This window comes from Phasianus colchicus, chromosome 3 (genome assembly GCF_987193195.1).
Source record: "Phasianus colchicus chromosome 3, bPhaCol1.hap1.1, whole genome shotgun sequence".
NCBI lineage: Eukaryota > Metazoa > Chordata > Aves > Galliformes > Phasianidae > Phasianus > Phasianus colchicus.
This window is the reverse complement of record NC_143438.1, coordinates 58,923,204-58,944,301: the sequence shown is the minus strand read 5'-3', so window position 1 is coordinate 58,944,301 and position 21,098 is coordinate 58,923,204. Positions and strand designations below refer to the sequence as shown.

Sequence of the window (21,098 nt, the reverse complement as noted above, 5' to 3'; positions counted from 1 at the left end):
CCAACACAGATACCCCCCACTGTGAAAACAAACAAGCTGCTCCTACCTTCTGCTTTGTACCTTGGCCAACCAACTGGTCACCACAGAACCTGTCTCCCCACCCACAGCCTTTGCTGAAGTATATTTCCAAAACAGGACTTGAAAATCAAGCACATCTACTGAATGTCCCAACACTATGGTGGTGCATATAAATACCTTTAACTCAACTGAAGCCAGGAACTCACTGCTAACAAGGTCCTAATAACCACATCTAGCTCTCAGCTATTAATCTAGCCCTGCTAAGTTGTCAATCACCAGCTGTACCTCTCAGCCAAAATAAGTAGCAGTTTTGTACACACAGAGAAATAAAGAACTCTAGAATCGACACAGCAATTCTTTTCAAGTCAAAAGCAAAAGAACTTCACTTTCCTTCCAACATATCTAAAAACAAAACAGTAATTTGGTTAACCACAAGTATTACAGCCTTCCCATGATAAGGCTAGCTTTAAATCACTGAAAAATAATTACTAAAATGGCTTCTGTTGATTTAAAAATACACAGTGATTTTCATTTCACTGCCTAAATTCATTTCGTTGATTCATTTTATACAAATAAAATCAAACCAGTCATTTAAATAACTGTTGCTCAGTGAACAGTTTTCTGCCAGCTGACATGAAGGAGAAACCACGACAGAGGCAGGATAGTTGCAGATTCTGCATTCAATCTTAAGAGCAGGCGTTTTTTTACACATCTGCATTTTTTTCCCCAGGGGGTGAGGAGGAGCTGGGCTTTCATTGACTTTAACAATTTATATTTCATCCAAACAGTTTTCCAGGGGGAAATGCCTGCCTGTCAAGTGTTTCATTACTACAGTCAGATCTCAAACTAATTACTTAATGGGAAGGTATGCTAACAATAACTTTTACCAAATGAAAACTTAACAGAAGTAGGCTAACAGAGAAGTTACTTGGCTAGCTACAACTGTTTGAATTACTGATTTTAATCAAATAACTTGAGTTATAGTGTGGTTTTCCTCTAATTATTTAGCTTCAGCACTTACCTTCAAGTTATTCATCTGCAAAACTCCGCAATAGTTTGTACAGCTCATTTAAGAGTTGAGATGCCTGTATTCTACCTCGCCAGTTAAAAGGAAACGAATGCCCCAAGAACATTTAAAACACGTTCCCATTCCACAAGCAGACGTTGGCCTCCCAAACCATCTGCTGCTGCTAAAAAGAAGTTTACTGGATGATCAGATGAAATCACAGAATTAACTCCACTGCTGAAGACCGCAGCTTTAGAGCACAGCCTTTATTACAGTCATCTTAAGTCTTTCCACATCTCCTCCATTGCTAGCTGTGAAAGATATCAGTAATGCTGGGTTTTGTCCCCCTAGTTTTACAAGTCTCATATTACCATTTCCACAATTTTCTTTCAAGTTTTTGTTTTTTTCTGCTGGATGCATCAGCTCTCTTCAGAGTAAAAACCCAAGCATCTAACCTCGTACTCCTTTTCCTGAACCCTAAGCTTTTCTCTTTTGCACACATTTCTCCACGTCCTCATGCGTCCTTTTCAAAATTTCTGCTAGTTCTCTTGGATTTTTCAATGCAGTCTTGAGCACTTATGGGCTGCTTAGCCATGAAGACAATAACACAAGAGGCACCATTAAGAACTAACCAGCCAGGAACACACCACCCTATGGCCATGCAAGAAGGGTTATTTACACTCTCCAAAGCATGCACGTGGAGGTGGGGGAGGGGAAGGGGGGGAAAGAGGAAAGGCCACCATATGTACAACATTTCACACCTATTTTACAGGAGGCAGGGGAGAGAAAGACAGCCATGAAGCTACCGTGTCCCCTTTCAAGGGCAGAGCTTCCTCCTCCTTCCAATGAAGTCTCTGTCCTTTCCCTCACCCCGAGGTAGCACTGATCTCCCTCCCAGGCCTAGATGACCCTACAGCATGCCCTGTGCTACCCCCTTGGAGAATGTGGAAGCCTCTCCCAGCTGCTGAGCTGCTCCATCCACCACTCCTCGTCAGCTGCCTCTCCACAGCACATACATCTGATTCCCAGACCCACCTCATGCTGTGTGGAGCAGCGAACAGAAGCAGCCGGCAGGCAGCAGAGGAGGGGACTGCTGAGCAGCTGCCTTCCTCACAGTCCTGGGACACTGGCTAGGACAGCTGTTTTTATGATTTATTATATATTATTTATGGCTGATTGTAACATCGTATCATTACGACTGCATTCCAACAATTGTCTCCAAATATTTATGGGCAGAGCTACTTGGCATTAATTACTGAGTGGCTTTAAAAATAATTAAACCTCTGATATCTTGGCCACCTATTCATCCAGTACCAAAACCTATAGAACGGTTGACTGATAGAGCCAGAGGCAAGCCATGGCAAACCCAAGGATCCCAAAAGGCACTTTTGCAGCTCAGTGTACTAACATGCAGTCAAACTCACTAAGCCACAGAGGGATCAAGACTTTTAAATGTTTCTAGCCTTTAAATGAAAGATAACGTGGAAGCAATATATTTTCCACCAAAAACTCGGCAGATCAAAGCCTCAGTAAAATAGAACTTCTGTCTTACTTGAGATTTTATTTAAGCCTCAGAAGATTTGATTTTAGACTATGATTCACATCTGCTGAATTCTGTTGCATAAACTGCTGCCCATTCACTTTTCAATTGTGTTACTTTGCGATGAAATAAGTTCATCTTGAACATTTTTTTACATACATTAAAATTTTAGTTTTAACTTAAAAACAAACAAACAAAAAAGAATAACATTGAGTATTTAAAGAAAATCCTCAGTTTGACTAAAACAAACCCCTTAAAATACACACTCCTTTTAGCAAGTTGCAAATACAGAAGTTATTAGCTTAAATTAGAGCTCCCACACGTGCTTCCCATTTCCCCCTCAAAAGAACCAACAAGAAATTAAAAAAGCAGTACTCAGTTTGTCCTATTGCTATATCGTATTTCAGTCTATCCATAAAGCCATCCTGTAATAATTATTGTAAAAACATCAGCAAGATACACGAACCTTATTTTACCTTTAGCTTCTGCGTACCAAGAAAGTCACATAATGAGCAAAAGAACAGTGTAGCCAAGCAAGAACAACTGCTTTGAAGCCACAGATCTCATGCATACTCAAATGCATTTACAAGCACACAAAACATTTTTTTTATTCATTGGAAGCAGCTTACCTGAAGGACAGGCACTTTCTGCGGTGTGTTTTGTGGTGACTGGTGAAGCTGTGCCCAAGGCTGATGATGAGGATGTGGCGGTGGTGAAGACTGATGATGTATCCCTGGATGAGGCTGCATGGGAGGACAGGTTGGCATTTGCTGTTGAAAAGACTGCTGCTGACTAGGAAGTTGCTGGCCAGATATTAGTCGTTCTTGTATTGCTTGTGGATCCGCAAGGCCAACGCCTGGACAACCATTTGGTCTCATGTGCCCACCCATCTCCCGTGGTGTTGAAGACATACCCATAAAAGGACGATTCTGTTGCATGTTTCGGGGGCCCATATTCCTTTGTCCAATTCCCATGGCACCAGGGGGCTGGTGTGATGGCTGAGGATGGGGTATATTTGGATAACTGCCAACTTCCATTGGTATTCCAGCACTACCGGGCCTAACCTGTGGAGGAGGCGTACCTGCTGGATTACTCATTGCTTTCATAGGTGACATGGGAGGTGGAGAGGCATAAGTTCCCTGAGGCTGTGAAGGGTGCATAGTTTGCGTGTTCATTTGGTTAAGTGAGCCACTAGGGTGGATGGGTTGCTGGTGCATTAGTCCTTGACCACTGTTTGATGGAAATCCTACAGCATTTGGGTATCTTGGTACAGACTGATTCATTGGAGTGTTATTTGTAAGGCCTAAATTCTGATTCATCCCTGTATTATTAACTAATCCCTGATTAAGGTTACTGTAAGGATATCGAGAATACTGCCCTGAGTTGTTTATAGTAGGTGAGGGTACCGTCTGGCTCCGAGAACTAAAATTAAGTGTTTGCGGCCTAACAGCACCCTGCTGGGGAGGATTAGGGGAGAATCTAGGGCTGTGGGCTACTGATTCTCCATGGAGAGCAGTGGGGGGATGGTGGTGAAATTGCTGGACTGAGTGTCGCAAAGAAGGTGCCATACTGGGATTCTGCTGGGGCACATGAGACAAGTGGCCAGGTCCTGAGGTGGCAATGAAAGGGTTTCCCTGATTGAGGCCTTCTTGGCCTTGAGAAAACTGGTTCATCCTCTGCTGTTGCGGCTGACCGTGCTGTTGCATTGAAAAATCACCACGAGCCATGTAATTTCCCATCTGCTGCATGTGCTGAGGATGGCCCTGCCCGGGGGGTCCGGAGGGTGCTTGTGGCGGCTGTGTCGGTTGCGGCTGTTGCTGCTGCTGCTGGTATGGTGCTCTTATCTGGTCTGGCACTTGAACTGCCCGCGGCCCCCACATCGAGCCACTGTCTACGAAGGGTTGCCCGTGTCTTTCGTTCTGCATGCTGGGATAGACTCCCATCTGACCACTAGCACCACTGCCATGAGGAACCTGAGGAACGGGAGGGTTGTGATACTGTGAATGAGGAGATGCTATACCATTCCCAGGGGCATTGCTTATCATCCTGTTCGGCTGATCCATCAGGTGCATTTTCTGCTGTTCGTATTGATTATAATGATCAAAATGGGTCAACTTTGCTTGATTTTGATTTGCAGGGGGATGATGAAGAGATGACTGTAAAGAGGGAAATCCTTGATCCATGGGCATTTGCTGCCCCATAGGATTTACTGTGTTTTCAGGATATCCACATTCTCCGAGACCTTCCAGCCCTTCACTGAAAATATTCCCATCTTCTCCAAACAGACTCATCATTCCTGGATCTGCCATCTTTTTGCAGCACACAGCTCCTTGGAGCTACAACTAGAACGCTAGTCTGTGCTTCACCTCGGCGAGGTGTTTTGTCCTCAAAGCCTTTAATCCTCAACTAATCTCCTTCATGTCATTCCATATTTCCTTAATTCTTTTGGACCACGCAGTGTCAGGCAAAGTCTGGTTACTGCTCCTAGAAGCGGGGGAAGGGAGAGAAAGAAAGGAAAAATATTGAAATATAAACAACATAAATATAAGCAACATAAAGAAAATACAGTTGACTGTTTTCTGTACAATGACAGCTAGTTTCAGCCCCCGAAACACATCATAAAAATCTATTTCACTTTAAGAAGCTTGCATCGTCTTTATCAGAAGCTTTATTATGATAGGGAGTTAGGAAGCAAGCAAAACACTGCCCTTAACCTTAAATTAATCCATTCACTACACTTCCTAGCGTTCCTTTCTTGGGTGGAATAGAACAAAAGAACACAACATGCAGCAGCAGCAGCTGCCACAGCAGGTAGGCAGATGCATGAATATAGCCAAGCAGCCCATCTGCTGAACTAAAGCCCTGAAAACGCTCTAGTTACCAACAGCATGTCCTTAACCTTATTCCCTTGAGCTGCGTAATCAGATGAGCAAGCAGAAGCACCGAGTCCTGCGACAGACTAAAGTTAGTCATACAGAGAACAGATTTCTCAAACACACAGAGGTGACCCTTGAAAATATACAAAACTCCAAGACCCAACTTAATGCTTAGGAGAAAAATACATATATATTTAGCTGGTTGTTTTTTGTGTTTTTTTTTTAAATATATCATTTATCTTAATTTAACAGAATTACAAACTGAAAGACAACTTGACATGTCCACCCATTTCAGCAAAACTATTAAATTCTTCATTTTACGACACAGTGGATCACTGAACCCATGCCATAATTTCCTTAACACCATCACCACCCTTCATTAGGCATCTTCAAGTAATCATGAGACTAATAGCAACCACAGCAATACAGAAGACCACACTAAAGTTTTGTTCTGCCCATATTTACTATCTGTATAACTCACGAAGGAGAATTAGCTAAGGCAAAAGAAATTAAATAGTAAAACAGTATGCACTTGGACTTGGGGGTGGGGAGTGGGAAATGCTGTAACTCATGTTAACAGAACAGCTTCAGAGAATTTCCAGGTTAGTTTTTTCACAGGAAGCCTGGTGTGTGCTGAAATGCCTCCTCTTCCCCACAGCTATTCTGTCTGAGTTTGCTTTTTATGGCTCAAATGAGGCAGTCTAATACCATCTTTCCTTTCTAGAACAAGAATTTTAAATGCTATAGCTATGAAAATAAACTTGAAGCTGGTAGTCAAAGCCCAACCATACTGCAAGTAAAAATAGAAAAACTATCGTTGCATTGTTGTCATTATTTAGTAGAACCAGTACTTGCAGATATTGACTTGCCCTTAATAATCAGCAATCACACAAAAACAGGTTTACTTACATGTACATTCACATCTCACATTTTGTTGCAGAAAAGGGATGCTTTCTGTCACTTTGGATGCAAAGTGCCAAACTGGACTATTTCAACTGGAGGCAATTCGTCCCAAACAAGTTTTAGGGAGAAAATATCAGCACATTCATTACACTGCTTGCAATCATTGTCAAGATGAGCTTCTACAGCATGAAGCAGAGGGCACAAGGAAAAGCACAAGCATTTATCACTCCTCTTAAAATAGCATTTGAATGTCACCTTTAAAACTACACTCTTAAATCTCTTTAGTGCTCAGCTGGGATATTAACACTTATATTTCTAAATCACTTGAGGGTAAATTCCTACGAGCCACCTTCGTGTCTCTTAATAACTATTTCTTTTGATTTCATTTCCTTTATTAAGCAAAAGCCATCTGTAGCATTTCTCACCTCAATCAGTTCATTAAAATATAGCATAAGAAAGCTTCAACAAAGCAAGAAAGAGCTGCCTTCACTGAAGCGAGCTTTACGCATTAGACTGCTCCAGAGCAAAGCATTCGGTCATGAAAATCCCTGCAGTGATTCAGGATCACCCAAAGACTTGTGACACTGCATGCTGCAGTCAGGGGCTGGCAAAGCTGGGAGTATCACATACTGCTGGTCTCTGCCTAACGGAGCAGGCTCTTTGCTTGGAAATGCAAAGAAGCACAGGAGCAGAGCTGTCACCTCCCAGCCTCTATCTGGCAATGTCAAACTTGAGACCAGTCAAGGATCTCTCTCCCCCTCAACAACTAAGCCTGCATACATTCACAGAATTCTCAACAGGTAAGAATTTGCTCTGATTTTGTTAGGTAAGGCACTAAAATGACCACTCAAAGGTAGACATGCTGTACCCTCTTGAAACTCTAATGAAGTTTTGCAATAAAACAACCAAATTCCACAAGAATTCTCACTTTGCTATTTGTCACAGATAAGCTAACAGCATCTCCAGAAACAGTTACACAAATAAGACACACATTTGAATTTGCTTTGCTTACTGTTTGTCAGTTGACAGGCTTCCAATAAAACTCAGGCTCTAGTCAGCCACCAACAGTCAACATCAGCAAACAGTAGTTAGGGCCAGCTACTATAACCACAAAACCAAGTTAAAGTAGGGTAAGGGTTGTGTTTAAACAAACACACCTCAACTCTGCCCAGCTGACTCCAACACAGCTTGCAGATCTGCACTAAAACCTGTATGGAAGGAGATGTGTTCTAGGTTCCACAGCACATTTGCTTTCCTCAGCACAGGGTCTTTAAAAAGAAAAGCAACTTTTTATGGTGCAGTTTGTATGCAAATAAATCCATCATCTAAATTAAGAGTGAAAACACTGTTTGCCGCTATTTATGATTTCAGCTCGGCATTTTTATCTGAAGTGTGAATTGGTTTCATGCTTGTGCTGTTAATGCTAAAGCTATTAGGTTTGGAACACAGCACGAGAATGCGTTTGAGAAACTGTCTCCAAGCCATAGCAGTATTTCTTCATTTAAGTTTGGCTTTAGATTTACAGCTGCAGTCCTTTACAGTCAGCTGTGCTCTCACCAAACCTTATTCTACTTCCCCAAATAAAAAAAGTCACCCCTCTGATGTGATATACGACTAACAGTGCGTGTTTAAGAATGAACAATAGTAGCAGCTATGGTCTGATCAAAACAAGTTAACCACCTTTTGATAATAAAACAGTCGATGCTAGAATTTCCTAGTAAGCTCTCAACCTTTTATGTTAACAGGATAGATGCCTTCTAGATAGTTAAGCAAGTCACAAGAGTCACAGCCTTATCATAAGTTACGATCATTTCTTCTCTTTTTCCACTGTAAGCAATGTTATTTTCCTGCTTAAATCCTCCAGGCTCAAAAATAAAAAAGCAACCACATCAGCAGACGTACACAAAGGTAAGTCTTCTACCAAGGTATAATTCTAGCTAACATGTTCCCTAGGAAAATCTTTAAGAGGAAGTTTTTCACTCAGAGGGTGGTGACACTCAGAGGATGGTTTACTCTGCTCTTGCGAGGCCCCATCTGGAATACTGCGTCCAAGTGTGGAGCCCCCAGTACAAAAAAGGCAGGGAGCTGTTGGAGACGGTCCAGAGAGAGCCATGAAGATGATCAGGGAACTGGATCACCTCCTCTATGAGGATGGGCTGAGGGAGCTGGGCTTGTTCAGCCTGGAGAAAAGAAGGCTGTGGGGTGACCTCATTGCAGCCTTTCAGTACCTAAAGGGAGCCTACAAACAAGAGGGGAATCAAGTTGAGGGAGGGGAGATTTAGTTGGATATCAGGGGAAGTTCTTTACCATGAGAGTGGTGAGGTGCTGGAACCAGCCCAGAGAGCCCAGAGAGGCTGTGGATGCCCCATCCCTGGAAATGTTCAAGGCCAGACTGGATGGGGCCCTGCGCAGCCTGGTCTAGCATTAAATGAGGAGGTTGGTGGCCCTGCATGTGGCAGGGGGGTTGGAGATTCATGATCCTTGAGGTCCCTTTCCAACCCTGGCCATTCTGTGATTCTGTGATGCACTGGAACAGGCTGCCCAAGGAGGTTGTGGATGCCCCATCCTTGGGGCATTCAAGGCCAGGCTGGATGTGGCTCTGGGCAGCCTGGTCTGGTGGTTGGTGATCCTGCACGTAGCAGGGGGGTTGAAACTAGATGATCTTTGAGGTCCTTTTCCACTCAGGCCACTCTATGATTCTAAGCAGTACAGCTCACTTTCCTATGAAAGTAAGTATGCTAACATCAAGACTGGATTGAGACTGACAATCACATAAGCTCAGCCCAAAAATGGTGGGGGGTTTTTTGTTTGTTTGGTGGGTTTTGTTGTTGCTACATAGTTTAAAAATATAGATTTATGCATCATCTTCTCAACTATCCTGTAAGTTAAAATCAACAGAAATTCACAAAGCAACGTCTATTTTCCAGGTACAAAGAAAAGACCATCTGAACCAAGTATACTGCTGAATATGAATGTATAACACAATATTAAAAAAGAAAATCTTAACCACATTTTGCTATGAAATTCTATAGCTTTTCTGTTCCTGAACATGAGAGTTTGCATCAACCCGACTGAACTCAGAGTCAATGAATATATTTCCTTAACGCTGCCCAGACAACCTACTCCTATTCAAAGTGATTGTATGATCCCAAACACCAGGACACAGCCGATTGCTTAACAACCCTGTTGTCTCAGCAGACAAAGCTTACATTTACTCTAGTCCACAGCATTCCAAGTCCTAAACACCCAGACTTTGCATTTAAGTCATAGTTAACCATTGCTTGACTTCGTATTTCAGAGCCCTGCAGCCTTAGGCAGCTTCTCACTTTTACGAGTGGAACAAAACTGGCTGCTGCATAATCATAACCTGATCTAGTGCTGAGGACACTAAAACCTGAATTTCATTAGCCTTGTTCCCAAGGCAGAAAGCAGCAGGTCCCAGCTCTCAAGAACAGGAAGCGACAAGGGCAGCATACAGACATGCCTGCCTTCCACAACGCCATCTGCACATTCTGTTCAGGCTACTTGTAAACGGGCAGGTCCCTCTACATCCTCCTATACAAGAGATTTAGCACCATTTCTTGATAGTCAAAAAGCAAGTAATCAGGATAAACAGAATGTGTAAAGGCAGCTAATACTCACTGCTCGGAGTTCTTCTTCCAAGTGAGACATGTCATACACTGCTAATACATTTACAGCTATCAGTGGTATCTCAGACAGAACTCTTAAGTACTTGACAGACACAGGATTTTTTTTTTTTTTTTTTTTTTTTTTTTACACAATGCAACTACGTATCCATAACACAAGATAATAAATGCTGAAAACAACATGCTGTTTTGAAGAATTAGGCCAAAAAGACCTCTCATGCTAAACACCAAAGCCATGCCAAAGGTCATTTTGAGACTGGAGACTCAAAATGTAGGATTAAACATTAGGCTACTAAATCTGCATTTAAATATTTCATATTTAAACTGCTTTTCAAAACCACTAAGCTCCCACTGGCTGTTAGGGGTAGCAATTTAAGTATTTGTTGCACAGGAGTAGGTGACAGAAATAACAGTAACCAAAGAGATCACCTTAATGTTTGGAGGAAAGCATTCACCTAAAACTTCATAAATATGTAAAACATCCTGATAACTCGGTAAAAATTATGCTGAAAAATGACAGTTATGGAAGACAGCTGATGAGACTTCTACCTTTCAGCTCCTCTACCTATGGAGCGAGCAGCACTTCTGCCTGGACAGTTATGCAAGTGCTGAAACACGCACATGGGAAACACACCTGGTCTCCTGCTTGCTTAATGTTTAGTTCTCACTCTATCACAGACAGCTCTCCACGCATGGTACATTCCTCTGGCATATAGATAAGAAAAAAAAAAAAAAAAACAGCAGATCTGTAAACTGATTACAACATGATTTTTCACTGTAACTTCCAAAGAAACTGTTCTGACTGCCTAAAAAACTTTTATTATTCTTTATATAGTAAACACTTCAGAGAGTACAGCTGCGTTAAAAAATCAAGTCCATATAGTTTGTATCAGATCAAAGGATGCTAGGAATCTCGCTCCTCCCCTGCCCCAGGAAAGAGAGAACGGACTCACAAGGATGAAAAGAATGAACTCAGGCGACTCAGAAAAATTCTGCCTTCAGTGGGAAGAGCCAGCAAATACAGCATAAGCATTTCTGAGGAGTTTAATTTCACATCTGTCTTAGTAAAACCCAGTTAATTACGTCTTCACAGAAAACACATCCACTGTGCCAAGTTTAAGGCAGTCAGTATCTCCTGTTAAAGTAGGAATGGAGGGCAGGGAAGGTAGAATGAAAAAAACTTCACGTGCCTTCCCTCAGAATCATCTTTTGCATACACAGAGTCACCTACATAACATGAATGTTATGTAGGGGGGTGGGGGCAAAAAATCCATTAAATCTAAGTTTCCCATACAGACAGCATTTAAGTAGAAACCAGACTGCATTTTATTTCCTTAACGCATCACGTACTTTGGCAAAGAACAGACTTTTACAGAGGCAACTGAGGGCACAACAGCCTTAGAATATTTGGCAGCTTGCTGCTGTCAAGCAGCTGATGCAGGAATGACCAGCTAGAGTTCAGCCTGTGCCACACATTTGGAAACAATATCCTACGTCATTCAAGTTCACAGCAGCTTTGATACAAGAACCACAACAGCATCATCGAGGAGGAAGATGATGCAAACCCGCCCAGCCTGGTGTTACAACACACACCGGCGGTGAGTTCTCCATTGCAACGCTGGTAAGGCTGCAAATGCTGTTCCCAACATGGGGCACTGCTAATTTTAAATCAGCACCCACAGCGTGAAGCAAGCAGCCACCAGCACACGCTTCTTTCCAGTCTGGACAAGCAGAAAAAGGGAAATGCATTAAATACTTTTATTTCAAGTGTGCATCTGGGGATTTTTAATGAGGCAACCAGGGCAGGGGAAGAAATTGTTTTTACATTTAAGTACGCAACAAACACGAGGTGCGGTGTGTTGGGGGGGAGGGTGGAATAAATGAAGCCAGAAACACATCAGTTTTAGCATTATGTGGGTTGGCACTTTAAAAGGATTTCTTCGGTCATCCGACCACCAACACAAGGCTGGAATGAATACAGATGGGAGAAGGGAGAGGTTCATCTAAAAATAAGTCCCAGATAAACAAAAGAAACAAGTGCAGCCGCAACAACTGACTCGGGAATACTTTCACCAGCACTCGGTAGCCGCCTTATCTCCCACGTAAGGCCGTAAGGGGAGCGGCGTCACCTTAACGCACGGTTTTCGGCGTGAACAACTGCAGCGGTGGACAGCGAACAAAAAGCCCGAGCGGGACCCGGGGGGAAGCCTGATATTGCTGCCATCAGTCACCAGAAATCTCGCAGCAATTACGTCCCCTTATAAAGCTGACACTAACCCAGCCGAGGATCCAAGGGGTGGGGCCAGCGGCGACCCGCTGAGGCGCTGAAAAAACACCCGGCGCAACGGATGCCTCTTGTTAAGGGCCGCGCTTTTTGTGCGCCCACTGCAGTTGTCACTGATTAACCAACTGAGCGGGCAATTTCCTACATTCTTTTGCATTTAAAAAGGATCAGAGGGGGCTGCGAGCCGTCCCCTTTCATATTCCACGAGGAGCTGGAGACGGCAGCGGGCCGGCCGGGGCGCGGGGCAGCTCCGGCCGCCCTCCTCCCCCCCGCCGGGGCCCGCAGCTGAAAATAATTTATCTGCCGGCTCGGCCGGAGCCCGGCATCTGCGATCGGGAGGGAAATGTATCCATCACGAGTAAACTCGAGCACAAAGGCAGGCGGGGTGTCACAGGATACCGAGGGGCAAAGGTCACCGCGGCGAGCGGGAGGCTTAGCGCGGGCGGGCAGGCCGCAGGCATGGCTGCCCGGTGTTCCCGGCCTGCTGCTGCCGGCATCCCGCGGTCAGCAAGGCGGCCCGCACCGCGGAACAGCCAGAGAAGCGGGCAGCTGCTGGAGAGCGGGGCTCGACGCCCTGCCCGTCGGCTGAGCGCCTGGAATCGCCTCGTAGAATCATAGAACGGCCTGGGTTGAAAAGGACCTCAAAGATCATCTAGCTTCAAACCCCTGCTACGTGCGGGGTCACCAACCACCGGACCAGGCTGCCCAGGGACGCATCCAGCCCGGCCTTGAATGCCTCCAGGGATGGGGCATCCACAGCCTCCTTGGGCAGCCTGTTCCAGTGCTTCACCGCCCTCTGTGTGAAAGCCTCACCCTGTTTGGAAAGCTGGGCGCCGTAAAAATTCATGAGCTGGATACTTGAATGTTTCCCAGGGTTTCCGAACACGTGATTTTCACCAAAATGTTTTTTTTTTTTTTTTTCCTTTAAATCACAGGCAAGTTTTAAGACTTAATCATTATCCCAAAAAGGCTATTTCCAGCCAGGGAATTATGAGCACTTTAAAGTAGCCAGATCCCGTATTTTACTTTACCTGTTCTAAGGCCAATACAATCATGTTTCATTCATAGTTTATGAAGTCTGAAAAACCACTTGATGAAATTACAGTCTACCCGTACCACACATGGTATATTTGTCCACGTATATTCTATAATCATTTCAATTTATGACTTGTACTTAAGAGTCATTTTCCTGTACATGTGTTCTTCATAAATACTGGGAGATCACAGCATGCATTTGTACAGGAACCACATATCCACACTCATTTCTGTGAAGATAAATACACCTTATATATCCAAAGTGAAAAGCCAGAGTTTTCACAGAACTAAAGGGAACATATTTCAGCATCACGGAACAAAACTGTAGTTCCCCTTTATGCTCTTTACATGTAGCAAGATGAATCATCCTACATCTGAACTTAAGCCCTCATTCAGCTTCTAGCCCTCATGGTAATTTTTGCCCAATACATTCAGCGTACTGCCTTTGAACCTTTCAGCAAATAGGAAAAATACATATTACATTGGTTAAGGATTAGAAATGATCAATTCTTTCCCCTAAATAACATCAATATTTTATAAACTAAATACTTGAAATCACATATGCTCTATTGGATTTTACAAATCTCCCTTTAAGATGTTACAGATCTCTTTTCTAACAAACATACTAATACAGGATTATTCTTTGTTTTATATGCATTAGACTATTTAAAGGTACTGCTACATTATTTCACTAACTTTAAGACAACCATAAAGAAAAAGGATTTGAGGTGAGGGGAGAAGCAGGATGGTACACTGCAGGAGAGACAGAGTAGATGGAGATGAAGAGATTTCAGGAACCTTCAATTTACTGCCTGGACTGCTAAGTAGGTCCACTGATTTCCCACAGAATATGGCAGATGACATACAGAACAAATACTGAAATACTTTCCATAACTTCTACTTATTGGACTACCAGAGGTTTTTTTTGCTTGCTTTTTTTTTTTTTTTTTTTTTTTGTTTAAAGTTCTCTTCCAACTCAAATGATTCTATTAACTTTATCTAGTCCAACTCCCCTGCCATGAACAGAGACATTAAGCATCTAGAACACTCCCCTACTCCTTTTTTGAAGAAAGATATGCCAAAAAGATATTCCTGGCCTATAAATTGGGAACAAGCTCTTATATGTCTAAGTTGTTTTTTTGTTTGTTTGTTTGTTTTAAAATAAAGCAGATGATCAGCCTCAGTGATGATCAGCAGTTATTAAGACCACATCATAAAGTGGCTACACTAAGCTATTCTCTGCAAAGGAGAATGACAAAAAGAAAAGAGCTTGAAGTTCTCCACAGCCCTCTCCACACACTAAGATACTGAAGAATAAAGAAACTGCTACCTTCAAAGTTCACTTATTTCCTACATTCCTTTGCCTTGGTCCAAATTTAAGCACAGGACAGTTCACAGAGTGCATACACACATGGAAAAAGGTGCCTACACAGCATAGGCAATCCTGGCAGAAGTTACGCCATTGGAATGGAGACTGCCAGATCAGTGCCATCAGGTCTTGTATCCACTGTAGCTTTTCTTTCTGTGCAGGACTGAACCAGGTTGCTTTTCCTAGATATAACCGGAGGAGATTCCAAATGAAGAGATCTTTAATAGGTCTCCAGTTTCTTCCAGTAAAGAAGAACTGAGCATTTCATGTGCATTGTTTAACTTCTGAATGTACTTCTAAAGTGACTCCAATGTATTTCTACTTTAAAAAGTCTTTCAGGGAAAAAATTGCCTTCTGTACTTTTAGAACTATGCTATCTCACTCTCATTTTCACCAATATTTTAAGAAACTTGGAAGTAGTTTGCAAGTCAAAGATAATTACTGACCCAGTCTCCAGAGCCACAGTCATTCAAGCTATTGCAAGCAGTAGAAGTAGCTGACATTTATCTGCCACAACCCCCAACAGGAAAGTCTTGAGCTACCTCCAGTTCTCCACAACCTTTTCAGAGACTGATGACAGTACATCAGTAGTGATACAAATCCAATCATGAATAAGATGTGAAAGGAAGTTTTTACTCATCTGAAAACAAACTTGGAGGAATCTACCAAGAAACAGGACCAGTTTCCATCTTCTCTCAAAAAGCTGGACTAAGCTCAATTTTAAAAGTAAAAACATCACCTTCACTGTTCCTAATAATTTCACCTAAATTAACCTTCCAAATTTATCAATCTTGCTGCATCACCTCAAGATTATACGCTTACAAAACCCCTTAAAACCATTCCCACGGTGTTCTCCCTTCAGCATGAACAAGTCTTTTTCTACTCGCTGAAAAACTTCTGAGAGATTAAAATTCAGTGTAGAGGGATTCTTTTTTGTTTCCTTGGTTTGTTTTGCTTTTTTTTGTTTGTTTGTTTTTTCTATTTATTTTGAAGTAGAAAAAGCAAGCAAATTAAAGGCAATATCCTCATTTTTTGTCAAACTATTCTACAAACATCAGAAATAGGAAAGCTGTGGAAGAGGTTTGGGGATCCGCTTTGTTGGACCAGCAATTTCTTTAGTGAAGAAGTCTGACTCATAAAATAGCCTCATTAAAGAAAAATAAGAGGCAAAACACTTAAGCAGCAAAGATTCTAAAGCAAAAGAATTCAGGACACAGATTCAAATATCTAAATACATATTCCTTTCCTCACAAGGTATTAAACAAAAATTACAATTTTATTTTCTTTCTACAAAAAAAAATATTCAGAATTCAGCAGCCATCAAAAGGCCAAAACTATGAACCCTTACACTGTGTTTCCCTTAAGAAGCAAACAGTAAACAGCATTCTCATAGCATCCTTAGCACATCAGGAAGTGGCCTCTCTCTCTCTCAGCATGCAAAGACTTACATCACCTTGAACCCAATATACACTGCACAGCTGAGGAAATAGAATGGATGAGGCTCTGCTAGAGATCAATTGATTTAGGAATCACATGCATTGGTGTCAGACAGAATGCTTATGCTTCTATAAGCTGATGCTATTTCAATCTACAACTGAGATTCAGGTAACTGTTTCATTAATGATGTTTACAGAACAAAATATAGCTCCTTGTCCTCCCCATTATATACCCTACATAAAACTGGTCATGAAATGAAAGTATTCAGAAGTAACTTGAAAGAGACAATAAACTGCCTGATGCCAATAATAAAACCTCCACAATGAGCCTTCCTGACCAACTTTTTACATCACCATTTTAATTATTATTGTATCTAATCACAGAGTATTATCCAGAAACCTAAAGCACAGGTGACCATAATTCTTCTTTTCCTACCCTGCACCTGAAATCCTCATGTCAGAGAACAACCATTTCTTACAGTTATTAGTCTTGAAATAAGAGAAGACCACCTCAGAAAATCACGTGTTATATCCTCAACAAAAACTACACATTCAAAGCAAAGCAATGAAACATATATATATATAATTTGATAAACTTCAGTGTCTTATCACTCTAAAATACACGATGACTTAACCAGATAAAGTGACTTTATGCCTCTTTATAGGTTTTGTAGAAAACTGCTAAGGGGGATGTTGTTCAGCCCTCAAACCCAGCTCTCATGTCACAGTGTAATGGATGATAACAGAGGACACATCACCAACTGCACCTATCATAATTCACACAACACATTTTGCATAGTTTACAAATTACTCCAGCCTGGTTCTGAGCATCCAGGTAAGATAGCTGCCACCTTCTCTTTCTAAAGCACATCTTACTAGTGAGCCAAGCCCCACTGCAAGCTTGGGTAACAGCAGAGGCTGCATTCTCAACTTACTCAAAGGCCACTGACAGCAAAAACTATAAAGTATTTACTTAATATTAAGGTTCTTGTTAACTTTTTATTCCTCTGGAAAATTGCACTGCCCAGAGAAACTATAGATGCCTTATCCTTGGATGCATTTAAGGCCAGACTTGATGGGTTCCTAGGCAGTCTGATCTAGGGGTTAGCAACCCTGCCCACTGCAGGGGCATTGGAACTAGATCTTTGAGGTCCCTTTCAATCCAAGCCATTCTGTGATTGATTTCTGACTACTTACAAAGCAACTTTCCATGGTCAGGAGGCTAAGTAAGGTTTTGTTGAACAAATTCTGACTCTCACTTCTGACAATATTAAGTATCCTATTAAAAAATTGATGCATAAAAAAGAAAAAAAAAAAAAAAAAAAACCACCCCGCACAGTACTTCATCAATATCTGGATGCACGCTTAAAAGGGGAATTTCTCTTATTCTTTAGGGATGTCAAGATTGTAAACAGCATAACACACAAGAAGGATTATTAATTTTTTTTTTTCCCCACAACATCAAGATACTCTAACAAGAAACAGGGTAAATCTCTTTTTCTCTCTACAATAAACATGCAATTCCATTTAGTTCACTTAAACCAGCAGCATCAGCTCCATGCTACAGCCTGGTCCACTAACAACCCTTGTTGATAATCTGGGAATTAAAGATTATTGATACAGCCATGACATAATACTTTACTCAAAATTGTACAGTTCATTTTTCATGTTTCATAACTATCCCCTACGTCTTCTTCACAACAAGGACAAAACTACATTCTTCTCTCATCTTCTAAAGTACTAAATGAAGTAACAGCATCAAAACTGGAGCAAATTTACAGCTAAGGTCTACTTGCAAAAGCCTTTTTTTTTTTTTTTCCCAGAGCTGAAGTCAACCAGAACAAGTTTAAAGGCAGGGTTTCATTCGAGAGGAAAAGAAAAAATATACATCAACAAAGCACTGATGCAGGGAACATATACAAGACAGAAACCTATGTAGCCCCTCTATTTCAAATCTATGACAGTAATATAGTCCAATCATTTATACTGCTGCTTTTTAATATTGTCAGAAAAGCAGCATCCATCTGTTATTTCACAAAAGACATACCACCCTTTATGACAACTGTTAGAAATGAAACCATGTTACAGAACACATACCAGTATCTTTATAGTTTCAAGAACTAGGCTGAAGATGCCAGATTATACTTCAAACTTCAGATTTCATAGGAGCCCAGAGACCGCCCAGCTTTCCCTGCTTCTTTTTGACATCTGCAACTTTGACTGAATGCAAGCACAGATAACTACTAATTCAGCCATTTAAAGTAATTTCCCATTTCTGCTGTACCATACAGTAGCTAATTAACTGGAGAGCTTGTCAGCTACAAGGACTAGCATACCAGATAATCCAACTCTTAAACCATCAGTAGATATGCCACTGTTTGTTGTCCCCAAATGTAGAAAAAAAAAAATCACAGGCTGGTTTCTCTTTGACCCTGATTTTGCATCTTTTCTAGTAATGCTCCAAAAACATAAGAGGCAGGGAGGGAGGAAGCTTTTTTTTTTTAAAAAAAAAAAACAACAAAACATTGCAGACCCCCTTACCTGATATTTCTATACCCACTGCCATTGCTTAACTGAACTACGAGTCTACTAACAGCATGATAGTTGCTCGTGAGTGAGCACCCAATTCAGATGATGAGTCACATAACTACTATCCATCAAGAAAAACATTCCTGTGTTATCGAGTCCTCTCCTCCTTGGTTACCATTTCATTCACTCCATATTTTTCAAGAAGGCAACACATTACATGGGCACAGAGCTTCTCTTTGCACAGAACAATGTGACAACTGCATGGACAGTCATGCATTACCACAGAAAGCCATTCAGAACTGTAATACACCTCCAGTAATACAATATATTCATTCTCCCCAAATGCACAGCATTTTATTTCTATATTATCCGTTTACACCAACATCAAGCTAATAAATGCATGATCCCCAGCCAGAGAGAAATCAGTGACAAAGTCACACATGCACATAGCTGCTACCAGTGCTAATTTGAGGAATACGTAGAAACCTTTCTTTCTGGAGAACGAGCATTAGCACTTTTAACGTGCTCTGGGATTTCAAGTTGAACATAGGAATCATTAAAAAAAAAAAATCACTTACAGTAATTTTCAACTGGTTGCCTAACACCCATCTCCTAAGTGACTATCATCAAAACACAACCATAACACCAGTGACAAATTAATATTAAAACCCTTCAGTGAGATCACAGAACTCCTCAAAACAAAACAGCCCAAGCTGTCAGAGCACACTTCTCCCATATGCGGTGTAGCAGCAAGGGTCTGGAAAACAAAAGCTTTGCTCAGTTACAGAAATGGGTAGTAGGTGCATTCCTCATTCACACAGTATTTTGAAATCCAAATCAATTTGCCAGCATCCAAACAGACTTAAAGCGCTAACAAGAAGTACTTCCAATTCCAAAGGAAGCAGACCACCAGAAAAAGGAAAGCTGCTTGCATGCTTGGCCAACTTGACGAGCCAGGAATGCACTCTGATGTACATGGGCAGGGATAACTAAGTTTTGCAGTGTTTCCATACACCAGTGGGTCTGAGCAGACCCTAGCCCTCCTGGGCAGGGGCAGCTGCAGTTCAAGGCAGTGCTGGAGGCCTGTCCCACACAATGGAGATAAGAAAGCACGTTCATTCCATAGAAATGAAGACGTACCTAACAAATATTAAGATACTGGACACACGTGTCAAGATTCTGGAGGCAAAGGAGAAATATGCAAGCCATATTCTGAAAACCCACAACCCCTAATTCCCCAAGGTCAGCATGGTGTCTGGTCCTTAGGCACATTACTCAGCTCAGCAGATGAAGGAAACAGTTGCACCAGCAGGCCTCAGAACAGATGGAAAGCAGAGCAGCTGAGGAGAAGGAAAACGTCTGTGTGGGACGGAGGTGGGGCATGCGGGCCATCCCTTCTCCCAGCTCTTAATCTGTGCACAGCCATCGCTGAACTTCTAACTGTGCTTGGGAGAAAGCTGAAGGCAGCTGTAGGTGACTGGGTGATTTAGTGCTCCCTGCTTCCCCATTCAGAGGACAGGGATGGGTAAAGAGTCACACAAGGAGGGTCTGCAAGTACTGAGTATGAACTCCTCAAGGGTGGCAAAGAAGCTTGGTGACGGATTAAGATCAAAACAAATCAAAATTTGAGGGATGCTTTTCTTTTTTTTTTTTTTAAGAAGATGTATTAGAGTAGCAAAGCAGCACAGAAATACATACACAGAAATAGTGGAGGAAGTGGAAAAAACAAACAGAGAGGAAGGATGAGGAAGGATTAAAAAAATGAAGAAGAAAACCCTGACATATGGTACAATTATTCCACTACAGTTTAGATTCACAGCTTTACAACACCTGCACAGTTAATAACCATATTAAGTCATACATGATGTCACCACTGTTTCCTTTCTCAACTTAGTTAACTCTTAGGGGAAAGCATCTAACATGGGTTTCCACACTCTTGGATAGATAACTGACTGTCCAAGATGAAGATGTGCATTCCCAGCATTGTCTGGAATGCAACCTGCACAAAGTCCTAGGAGAGACAAATGGACCAAGTACTTCAGGGACACAGAAACACCCCATAGAGATGGTTTTACGAAGAAGAAACAGTGGGGTTTGGTTTTTTTTTTCCCCCCATTTGATTCTTTTAATCCTGGTTGGAAGCATCTCCTGTGATCCTTTTGGCTCCTCCAGTCAGGAGACGAGTAACTAAACTGATCAATGTGTAAGACGGAAGCCCTCATATCAGAGCAGCAGATTAGTGTTAACCTAGATAATGCAAACAAGGTCATTCAATGCTTGCAGAAGGCACATATAAATACTCCATTATATTTATATAAATAACCGTTCTTCACCTGGCCTGCCATGTAGGTTTAGACTTTGAACACTGATTATCAGTAGCTGTAAGCAAGTGCAGAACCAACAGGGCAACGGAAAGGTTTTCATGACAGTTTTTCCTCCTCATTTATTTCTGTTC

The 21,098-nt window shown here is 41.9% G+C and overlaps 1 protein-coding gene across 11 annotated transcripts in view; it reads right to left on the bottom strand.

Annotated features, from left to right (window-relative positions):
• CHD7 (chromodomain helicase DNA binding protein 7) overlaps positions 1-21,098 on the bottom strand; it is a 128,012-nt gene that overhangs the window by 82,199 nt on the left and 24,715 nt on the right. For 10 of the 11 annotated variants that reach the window (XM_090137628.1, XM_090137631.1, XM_090137627.1 and 7 more), the window contains one exon: positions 3,194-5,048. In XM_090137628.1, the coding sequence (XP_089993754.1) occupies positions 3,194-4,873 (1,680 nt within the window). In that variant the 5' untranslated portion in view covers positions 4,874-5,048. Of the gene's footprint in view, positions 1-3,193; positions 5,049-6,349; positions 10,121-21,098 lie in introns of those variants that run through there. The other variant, XM_090137633.1, reaches the window with a different exon arrangement.